General features: G+C 41.2%; 1 protein-coding gene across 1 annotated transcript in view; it reads right to left on the reverse strand.

Annotated features, from left to right (window-relative positions):
* Positions 1 to 12,059, reverse strand: part of LOC149222743 (Transducin/WD40 repeat-like superfamily protein) — a 240,266-nt gene that overhangs the window by 203,348 nt on the left and 24,859 nt on the right. The window contains exon 2 of the mRNA XM_089385608.1: positions 5,902 to 6,011. Coding sequence (XP_089241734.1) covers positions 5,902 to 6,011 — 110 coding nt within the window. The remainder of the gene's footprint in view (positions 1 to 5,901; positions 6,012 to 12,059) is intronic.

A 12,059-nucleotide genomic window follows, 5' to 3' on the forward strand; every position in this document is an offset into this window, starting at 1 on the left:
CCTTGCCCCAAAGGACATGTCTATTCGCACCCCTATGAATTATATAAATAGAGGGAATATGGAACTCATTTGGAGACACACTTAATGATTTGTGGTCTGTAATATCGCAGAAAGGGAAGAGAGAAGAGGAGGGTCATAGTCATGCTAATGGATCTACTTGGCATCTAGATGTAGAGGTCTTTTGTGGTTATGGGTCTTGGATATTTCATTTGATCTAATTCTATAAGAGAAGTTTCTGGGTTTTGCCCTGGCTTGGAGACTATATCTTGTATTCTTTTGTCTCTATGATCCTCATGTTCATGTTATGGTAATTGTTTGATGAAAGATTAAGAATAAAGATTAATAAAGAAGCAAAATAAATTCACAAGAAATTAGTATGGAAAGGAAAATCTAAATTAAACTACAAGCCTCTCGATTTTCCAATAGAGTTCTCCCCCTAATTGTTCTCTTCCACGTAACTATGTAGTTCTTCAATGGCAAAAGGACATTATTCTTCGGATAATTTTATTCATTATCAATAAGAATTAGAGTTCAAATTATAATGGTCAATAAATATAGTAAGAAAATGAAATAGAACAAAAGCCACTCCACCAATGCACAAGAAAAAATACAAGGGTTTGCAATGAAAATGAGCTCTTTATTTGTGATAACACTTGTCTTAAATGAACAACAATAATGTTACAATGAGGAGAGGTTAGTCTTTTATAAATGGCTAGTTTGAATCTTCCTCAATAAAATATTTACTAGTCATCCACATGTTGGAGACTTAGTAAATTAATTCATAAAATATTATAATATAATGTTTAATTCACCCACTGGGTGGTCAACTTAGAAAAATTTCCACAATTTAGCTCAAGATTACCTTTGCTCATGGTCAATTGCTCAACTAATTGGTCCATCGGGTCTCCAACGACTAGTCAAACCCTCTAACAGCTAGTTGAATTCACCAACACCTATTTTTGACTTGACTTTTCCCTTTCGTAACTCGACCTAGCCACATGGGAGTTGGATCTCCAACTGCCTTGATTTTTTGACAATTCTGGTACATGGGTATGCTAAAACTGGCCTAGATCCAAACTAGTGATCTCTCCGAATTTTCATATCTTGCCTAGTGTTTCCACATCATCATGCCTTGTTAGAGCTTTAATGCTCTTGGAAATTTTGAGAAATTGAGACGGGTTTTATTTTTCTCATTCTGTAGACCAATTCTGACATATTATACATCAAATTCTATCAAGATTTGCCCCTGTTAAGCCTCCTAAAAACCTGTACTACAACATCATCACACCAAAGTAGATGATCTCTAACGCCCTTGAGGAGTTGCAAAATCTGAAACATGGCTTTTTTTCCTCTCATTGAGTAGACCATTTTTTTAATAATGCACGTCACAAACAACCCAATGCTGCCATTGTTCTACACCCTAGAAACTTTTCATATGTTGTGAGTCAAGTTTGACAAAAAGTTATAACTAGCCACCAGATGCTCAAATGGGGAAAACTACACGTGGCATGGAATCCTCTCATTGTGCTCTACAATATGATATTGGGTTGAACTTTTGACCACCTAGACCATTTTGCATTGGGAACCATGAATTGCCTCAAAAAATGTGAAATTGTCACATGAGACTACTATGTTGTGAGAGTTGTTATGAAAATTGTTGCACCAAGGCCAAGGTCACATACAGACATGAAAGACTTTAACCATGTGGATATTGGAAATACTGAGAGGGGGATGAATCAGTATTTCTTTTCAATTGTTACTTTTACTAGTTAGATCATTTATATTTAGAATACAAAATGAACAATAAGAATAAATGCTTTTATTAATTTCTTTTTCACAATAAATCAAGTACAATGTATATAGGGCTCCAACCCTAGATGAAAACATCGATCTTCAATCTCCCAGGCTCCAACCTGTTGTCAAGCACCAACTTGGACTTTTTTGAGACTCTGACCTCTAGGGCATCAACCCTATATTCTCAAAGCACCAACCTTGCGTTTAGAGGCTCCAACCCCTAGGGCACCAACCTTTCTTTGGTACAGACTCCGATATGGTTTCTTGAGGACTCCTATCCTCTAGGGCTCCAACCCTATCTTATCCAAGGCACCAACCTTGAGTTTAGGAGCACCAACTCCAAGAACACCAATCTTATATTTGCCAAGCACCAACTTGGACTTTTCAAGGCACCAACCCCAAGGGCTCCAACCCTATAGCTTCACTTTGTCAAGGTATGTTTGGTTGTACTTCACGGCTCCCAATGTCTTCTTCAATGAGCCTTGCCTATCTTCGTCTTCACTGTAGTCTCCACGTTATGTCATCAATGACAACCTTGTTTTCTTAGAAGTTAGAAGGTGTCACCACTGCTCTTCATGGTACCTAGACAAAATCTCCAAGGTCACCATGATGGCTTCAATCATGCATCAAGGTCTCCAAGATTGTCTTCAAGATCAACTTCACAAGAGTCTTCAATTCTAAGCCCACTCAACAAATGTCTTAATAGTTGCTCAAAAGATTCTTCAAGAATTACTCCAAAGTCTGCTAAAGGAATGCGTCAAAGAGATGCTCCAAGAACTTTATGGTTTGCACAGCAGACTTCAAGGGATCTTCAACAATGTCTTCAATGAGGACTTCACAAGGGCTTCCAAAGGCTGCTTTAACAATTTTTCTAGCAATGCTCAAGAATGTCTTCAACAAGCAGCTTCAACAAATGTACAATAGGTCTTCTTCAGACAGATTTCTAGGTCTCTTTTAGGTGTAGTCCTAGATACTCTTCAAATTTTGCTTCTCTCTGTCCCAAAGGTGTCCTCAACTCTATCACTAGGTTGCTCCAAACATTGCCCAAAAAACCTGCTTTCAAATTATGCCAAAACTCTCAACCAAGTGTCTCAAGTCCACAGTTAAGGTGCCACAGGTTCGAGTTTATTCTCTGCTACAGATCTCAGCTTCAGAAATTAGGGGTCTCTGCCACAGGTCTGAGCTTAAGAAGATAAGGGTCTTTCGCCACAGTCAAGACTATTAAAATCTGCTCACAGGTTTGAGCTCTTCAAAGGTCCACAGTATTGAACCTAGCCACAAGTCTAGGAGTCTTTGTTTATAGTTCCAAAGTTCCTTTATATTTAAGCTCTGTCCACAAAGGCCAAGGGTAATTCCACAATTCAGCCACAGGTCCAACCACAAGTCTCCACAGGCACAAAGATATGTCTGCTACAGGTGGACAGACTTCAAATGATACTGCAATAAAATCCAAGCTGCTACAGACTCCAAATGATAGTCCACTGTAATTACAAATCCGAGGTGTAAGGTTGTTGTAGCTCTGAAATCTGAGGTATGGAGTAATTCTTCCACAGTTAAGACTGTTCTCTGTGCCAAAAACAGAATTGTAATAGATGACTGTCCTCAAAACCTTTAATAGAATTTGCCCAAAATAGAGATATCAAGTCCTCCTCGGCCTCCTTACTGTTCTGTCTTCTTCTGTGTCTTATCTCTGAAATCTTCACCGAATTTCTTGCTAAAATGAGGTGTCTGAACTCATATTAATACTGGTTTGACGTTTAAGATGAATGGACGTGTCTTATGGAGGGAGGCCAACATGACAGGCCTAGCACAGATCGGCTCAAGGACCAGATTAATATTCCTAACTTAAAAAATTAATATCTCCCGAACCATTTGGAGTTTCGGGCCAAGTAATAGCTCATTGGAAAGCTAAAAATGTGCTCTAAAGGATGGTGAAGGTCTCACAGAGAAATTCTGCCTCTAAGGTAGTAAAAAATATTTTTTAATGTGACTGTTCATTTATTAGTGCAGAATTGAAGGTAGGGTCATTTGCCGCCTTCAACATGTCCTTGCCTTCTTTATCATAGGGTCACCATATCATAAATGATATATCGCCAAACATATGCTAAATCATGTAGTCTTCCATTATTAGGATCACCAGAGGTAAGGTCATCAAGGATTATGGCTTCACATTATCAGAGGTTTGTCATGTCATCATGTGTATGTCACATAAGTCATCAAGAGTTTCTAGATCATCAAGGTGTCTTGCCATGTTTATCAAACATGAGTTATAGTCATCCTCTGGCATGTCAAGAATATTTGCCAATGCCAAATTGACATCAATGACAACCTAGATTAACAGTGGATTGGCATAAGTGCAACTTGACGTGGCCTGGAATGGCCCATACACTGTTGATCACCCCTACAAATGCAAGCTCCCATAAAACCATGAGTCCTCAAGAGAGTTCATCTAAATCCCTCCAATTTGGTTAGGAATGAAACTGCTTAGGTAAAGCTTTCAAGGGACAGGGCATGGTTTGACCAAATAATTGAATACAGACTTAAACTGAGAAGACACGGGTCTAGGATGCCTAATACAGGGCCTCATATGGTTTTTTACATGGCTTCTAACTTGTAACCTTGGGCTTGCAATGGTGGTGAATGTTGCACTGAAAAAATGTATGTACCCTTGCTGACAAGAGGGGTAACATACCCTAGATCATCACGCAAGTGCCAAGACCCAAGTTCATCCCCAACGCAAGTATTCATCTTCATGTCTCCTCCAGGGTTTACATCAAAAATCTTGGTTCTTACTCCCAACAAAATTTCTCCAAGACAATTATAAGGGTAGAATAATGAGTACAACAATAGTGAGTAATAGAAAAGGCTTTCTCCAAGGAACCCAACAATAGATAAGGTAGACTAGGTCCACAACACAAATAACCTTAAACCGTCAACATGGCAGTCCCACATGGAGTGCTCTACAATATGAAGGATGAAAAGTAGCACATTAGGGTTTTACCTAATGACAAGGTAGCATGCTATTCAACACACCATTACCCCAATACTTCCTCTTACATGGTGGTTTCTTCACCAAGTGTCCTCATTCAAGGTACTCCACCTCCAGTTGTGTGCCAATGTCCTATTGTGCCCGATGCTCCTCACCATGTGTGCCAAAATAGGTACTTGCTCCAATGCTTCTCCTCAACGTGTTTGGGTCCACAATCAACCTCCATGAAGTATGCTTCTCCACTGTAACATTCTCAAGTCGAGTATCCAACCTCCAAGGTGTATGTCGTATGGTCTCAAGCTCTTAAGGCTAAGTGACCTCTTCCAAGTGCCTAGTGTTTATTATCCTAGGTACATATCTCTCCTAATTGTTTCCACCCAATGGGTTAGTCATCATGCCAATTAGGATAACAACCTCCTAGGTAAATGTGCTATGCTAGCAGTCTGTCCAAGGTCAAGCATCCCACTCAAATTAAGCCATCCATAGATCCATCAAGCATCATCAAGGGACTACGATACCTAGCACTTTACTAGCTATGTGGAAACACTTTTGAGTAACCCTAAAAGCTAACATGTTATTTATCCCAAGGTATGGTAGCTGGATGCCAAACAGATTTAATATATGAACTGAGTCTTGATGCATGGATAACGCAATAGGCATTGTTCTTTTATAATAATGTTTAAGTTAGTTTATTGAATTTGTGGCCCTCGGTGTTTAAATGCCCATTCTTTACTTGAAATACAGATAAATTATTTGTTTTATAGGAAGCGAAGTATACAAGCACAGTTTTTTATCAGATGAATTGCACCGCTATATTTGGTACAAACTGTTATGATAATATTTTGTTGAGATTTCAAATTCAAAAATACAAATTCTAGTAAGCAAGACCCAAAATATTTATCCTTAAATAAACCCAAATCAATAATCTCAAACTTTTTATTAGTGTGCCAAATTCATTCAGTTATTGACTTCAAATTCTGCTTATGTAGAACTTACATGCTAAAATAGTTTGGCTGTTTCATTAAAAGAACTATTGCCAAATAAAATTTTGAAAAACTCGCAGGCAAATAGTATTCGAAGCAACACCGATGTTTCAGATTGGACAAATAAATACCAACCTCAAGTACTGCAATCACAATATGTCCACCTGCTGGACTGTATGCCATTCGTACAACTGGTGCCCCAATATCTATGGCTGAAAGCTTGCATCCAGTTAAAGCATCAAATTCTGCAGTTCAGGGAGCTCCAATAAGTATCCAACAAATATCATCGTGGTGAATAAAGGTTACCTGAATCTTTATATGGATAACTACTTTGGTGATGCACAAAAAGAGATTGCTGCATATAATAGTTATGTCTGAATATTGGTGGCATTGTGAGATTATAGATCATGTATATGTGAATCCAATCCAAACATACATAAGCTGTCAAAGATGCAATATCTGACTATATTTAGTTGAAGAGAAGTGATGATAAATTGTATGGATTGCAACACTCAATGGATTTGAAGGCATGTTTAACCAGACAGACAACATGGTTATACCAGCATTAATCTTCTAAGTTGCAAATATTATGTTTTCTTTTGCAACTGATGCTTCTGAAAAAGAAAATTCCAGTGGCATAATTAAACATTAGAAACTGATGTATCACCCAATTTTGCACTTGCAGGTGATCAGACTGAATTGAGGCTGTATCCTTTTGTTCCCTTTGGGAATTTGGCTCTGTAGTTGGAAGATTGATCTTTACAGCTGTCACCTGACCCCGATGAACATGTACTAGAAAATGATATTTTCTGTTGAGTGTCGATTACACAGACCATATACAAGCAGATTGGCATATCTCCTAACAAAGCATCCACTTGAACAGTGTGTAATATTTTATAATTGTTCTACAAAATGGATAGGGCTCTGTGGAAAAGTTGTAGCATATAAAATTTCCTCTTGAGAATCTCTGCATGTTACCCGCTCTATGACAATATAAAGGAGTCCTACAATCTTGAATGCATGTGCTAGATTCCTCATCCCCATCTTCCCTTGATCCAACTAAATGATTAATTTCTATATTTTGGGTAGATCACCCTCAATTTACCTTAGTTAAACCCATCTTTATTCTGTAATCATGTATTTAAAATTTGACTCCTTCAACCCCTCTATAACCATCTAACCACCTTTGATCACCCTTGAATTTTTTTTAATTTAGGGCATAATTTGTCTTAGACTGTTGAGGATCCTTTTTGGACTGTTTTCTGCCCATTTTCTCTTATTGGTTTTTGACACAGTCAGCTAATGGTTCCCTTTATTTTAATTTTTCATGGTGTACCTCCACTATCACAATTTGGCCCCTATTACCACTGGCTGCTCCTGCAGTACTGGTTCTCAGAGTCTCATGCTAGAGAGACCCTTTTTTCACTTCTTCACTGCAGTATACTGCAGCTGATATATGTGGTATCATATGGTATCAAAAGGCCTACATATGCTTATTAGGGAGGTGATCATTCAGGTAGTCCCTCCAGCCATTTATCTATAAATTGACATATGCCTCCTATTATTTTTACCTCTGACTTGCATTTTAAGGTCTGCTTTGTCATACTATTGTCTTCTCTAGGTGTCGGGGCCTCAACTAGCCCCAAAAGTCTTTAAACTTGGTGACCCCCTGAAATTAGTTTAACAAAGCCTCATCAAGTAGATTCCACTCTCCCTTGGTCGTGTTTTCTTGCACTAATTGTTGATTATGAGTTTTGGCTGAAGTGCTTCAATGAAGATATGCCATAGTAGAAGTGCCATGCAATGCAGATGAATTGGTGTAGTAGTTTGTAGAATTAATGAATTCCAAGTTGAGTGCAAAAGATGAATGTCTAGTTGATACCTCCAAGTTCAACTTTATGCACAACACTTTATTTGTTAGTCAAATGAAAGCAAAATAACAAGGAAACTAAGCTCCAAAAAAATGAAGAGTTTATTTCAAATGTGGACAATGCACAACTACTCACCATAGTGGCATCAGGGGTTGCCCTTGCACATTAATCGGAGGCAAAGTTAAAGAAAATGCATAACAACCTCCTAGCCATGAGCAAATAGAATAAGCTCTAAGAGCAACTTAATATGTAATGTTCCTTCCTAAAATAATTTTTGCTAAAGTAAGATTCACAATTTTGCATTTTGCGTTATTATGGGGGACCCACGTGTTTTGGAAATAATACTTAGGAGAAGGGGAGGTCGAAATCACTTAGCTAGTGGAATGTGGGGGCCAACCGCTCATGAAATACGCACCCCTTGGAGAGAAATTCGAATTGCTAAGGGAAGGAGGTCGAAATGCTAGATGGAAGGACCCACATGTGGAGGCAAGGAGAAAATTACAAATAGAAGAAGGATGGCAAGCTATTGGGGTTTTTTGTTAACTCATCTCTTCCAATGTAGATCAAGTTGTTCAGCTTGGTCACAAGTGCTGCTTAGCACAGAGTTTTCCAAGGGGAGAACTCACCCTTCTTTCGGTGGGCTTGAGTGCCACCGTACTACCAAAGAGAGAGGGATTTGTGGATTCTTGGAGTGTTTTTCAGACAATTCATACTCCAGGGAGGACGCAGAAGCTAATTCATGCCACTCATTTCAGCGAGTTCCCAGGGGTGTTTTGCTAGGAGAAATTTGGAGAAGTTGCTTCAGGGGTAGGCCAGCATTTGTGGAGAGTTTTGGAGCTGGAGGTGACTGCCTTTGAGGGAGATGAATTTGTCAAGTTTGGGCCTGCGCAGGGGTTCGCTGGACAGAGATTTCGTGCTGTTGAGGCTCAGCCATTTTGTGCCAGAAACTCGTGGTGGAGTCCCTCTCCCGCTTCAGGAGGAATTTCCCGGAGCATTTCTACAGCAGCTTGGGGAGGAATAAGGAGAATTTTTCAGCAGATTGTGCTACTGGAGATGCAGTCTTTGGCTAGGAGGCGTAGCTCCAAAATAGGGTAATTCCGAGAAGTCGAAATTACCCCAAACCCTTTCTGGGTTTTTGTGGGTTTGGTGAGAGGAGACCGGAGCTAATTTTGCAGAATTTTCTGAGCACTAGAAGTGGGTCAAATCTTCGATTCTTCCAACCAGCAGTGCAGTTCCACAAGGGCTAGTGCAAAGTTCTTGGAGGGGAATCATTCTACAGCATTTGGGCAGTTGTTATTCGTCACCTGGGGCTTGTAGCTTGCCTTGAGCAAGCCCAGGTGCATTCCTTCCATTTCATATTGTACTCCCTCTATTATATAATGAAATTGGCCCATTTTGGCGTGTTTCTGGAGCATTTTTGGTTATCTAATTGTGTGTGCAATTTATTGCGTTGAATGTGTTGTATTTTCTTTGTTTATCACTGTTAATATCCACTAGGAATATTACAGTGGTATCAGATCTTAGATCTTGGCTCTGCCGTGGGATTTTTCCATGACCTTGGAGGACAGGCAAAACGTGACTTACCAGAGGCAAAGAGGCAAAGTAGGGAAAGAGAGTTAGAAATCACCACTAATACGGAGGCACCAGAATAAACAGTGGAGGAGGTAAATATGGGGGAGCCAAGAAGTAAAGAGGAGGCAACATTCAATAGCCTCTTAAAGGCCCTAAATGATTTGGCCAAAGGGCAAAAGGAGATGTTGGATGAACTCAAGCAACAGAATCGAGACAAGAGCTTGCATCGAGAATTTCTAATTGGGAAACTTCAAGGGCTTCCCACCAGTATGACCACCATTCACCAGTGACTCACCCACAAGCTTTCAGTGGGCCAACTAGGACTACTCTACCCACATTTTTACCCTCAGTACCTGGTGAGCAGGGTGGGCAGGATGAGATGCCCATGGGAGACTATTTCCGGGAATGGCAGTCTATGGGAGATGATTTTCGAGTTGCCCTCTCCTTCAGAGATTTATGCCAACTCAAGCAGAACGAGAAGGGCAGTGGCACAAGGGGTTCTAGCACGCAGAGCATATTGCTACAGCGCATCGTTGGAAGGATGTACCTTCCCACATTCGATGGGTCTTCCAAGTGCACGGCTAGGGCTTGGGTGGAGAAACTAGACACATATTTCCAGCTCAGCCGGATGACTGAGGGAGAGGCCATCAAGATGGCTACTTTACACTTGGAGGGTGAAGCCCACAACTGGTGATTTCACGGGCTGACTACGCTTGGGCATGCAAGCGTAACTTCTTATGAGGACTTCACACGGAGGGTGATAGAGCGTTTTGACCGGAAGGACCCAGAGGCCCATTTTAGAGAGCTCACACAGCTCAAACAAACCCAACCCTGAGCAGTACATATCAGTGTTTTTTAGGGTATCCGTGATGGTGCTGAATTTGTCAGAGGCTAGGAGAGTTTACACTTTCTTTGAGGGGTTGCTTGAGCCTTTACGCGGGTTGGTGAGATCTCGAAGACCAGTCACACTACTAGAAATCATGAGTTGCACCCGGGATTTGCAGGATGTAATCCCAAAGACTAAGGCACCAATCCCACCACGAGCTCCTTTCCCTCCTAGGGGTCGTGACACTAGGGCTCCACCACCGAGAGCTAACCAAGGGCGTGGACAATTGGATGAGGAGACCAAGAGAGACCTTAGACAAAGGAAACTATGTTTCACTTGTCAGGAGCCTTGGGCACCAGGTCATAGATGCACCGGTGGCAAGACCCATTACCTTGAGGTCTTCTCTGATAGTGACCAAGAGGATGATGTGGAGTTGGAGGTTGATGGGGGTGACCATGACACATGCAGCGAGGGGACCTAGGGCTCCACCACCGAGAGCTAACCAAGGGCATGGGCCATTGGATGAGGAGACCAAAAGAGACCATAGAAGAAGGAAACTATGTTTCACTTGTCAGGAGCCTGGGGCACCAGGTCATAGATGCACCAGTGGCAAGGCCCATTACCTTGAGGTCTTCTCTGATAGTGACCAGGAGGATGATGTGGAGTTGGAGGTTGATGGGGGTGACCATGACACATGCAGTGAGGGGACCACCTCCACCACCACCACCCAAGGGAGCAGCTTTCACAACAGTTGGGGAAGTGCTTGCTTCATTGCGTGGGGTGCCCAAATTTTTGACATTGAGGATCTGAGGCACGGTGCAAGGGCAGCGTGTCTTAGTTTTGGTACATAATGGGGCCAACCACAACTTCATTGATGCGCAGATGGTTCAGAGGCAGGGCATTACTACAAAGGATTTTGAGGAGTTTTCAGTTCTTGTGTTGGGAGATAGGACCATGCAGTGTACTCGATATGTCCCCGCTTTGACAGTGACCATGGGGAACTACTCAGTGACTGATCATTTCTTCGTGGTTGATGTACCGAACACCAATGTGGTGATGGGTGTCCAGTGGCTACTAGCTCTACTCTCTAGGGCAAGTGACTGCTAATTGGCAGAAGCTAGAGATGGAGTTCGTGGGGCTAGATGGTAAGTTGGTGGTTTTGAGGGGCATGCACTCGTACCCACCACAGACAGTCTCAGCACATCGGATGGAGGCTGATTTGAGACATGGGGAACAATGTTTTAAGACTCCGACTCCAACTCCGACTCGGCCGAGGATCGAATCCGACTCCGACTCGGCCGAGGATCGACTCCGACTCTGACTCCGAAACGGTAATGACTCGGCTGACTCGATTTCAATGACTCGGTCGTTGTAAAAAATACATTAAATATTTATTTTTTTTATTAAAAAACATAATTTTAAAGATTTTCATTCATGTTTCCAAACACACAGCATTATAATATAGATGGAAGACAACATATGATCAAAGTAGGCTCTTTGCTTCTGTTCAATTTGTACATTAAACCTTGATTGTCAATCTTGACATTGTCACTATACAACAACCATTGTTGCCCTCGACACAAACACTGCAATGCTCACAAATGAATATGCAATAGGGAGCTCATGGCGCAGTTGCTAAATCAACTATGCCAAACTGCTTTCAATCTTACACTGGTGCCGAAAGGATGTATCAACAAATATGCTGCGAGCAGTGAGGCTCAGAGCTAGATGTCTTAGGTCAGCTCTATGACCTTGAAAATATCTCAACCTCTGCCCAAGGAGGCTTACTGGCATGCGTCTTATAGCTGCTCAGATATAGCAATGAAGCACCTTCCAGAGTGCTACAACAATGATGAAACATAAACCTTTACTGCCCCCTATCTTAGAATGAAGGACTGTTGATGAAGTAAGCCAGAATATGTAAATGAACTCCTGATCATGAGACCAATTCCGATGATGATAACCTTACTATAGACAAAGACATATTCTTCTACAAATCTTCAACTTCAGTCAATAAGAGGAAT

Source organism: Pinus tabuliformis, chromosome Q (genome assembly GCF_031772625.1).
Source record: "Pinus tabuliformis cultivar Carrire ecotype Pingquan chromosome Q, CPIR1, whole genome shotgun sequence".
Lineage (NCBI taxonomy): Eukaryota > Viridiplantae > Streptophyta > Pinopsida > Pinales > Pinaceae > Pinus > Pinus tabuliformis.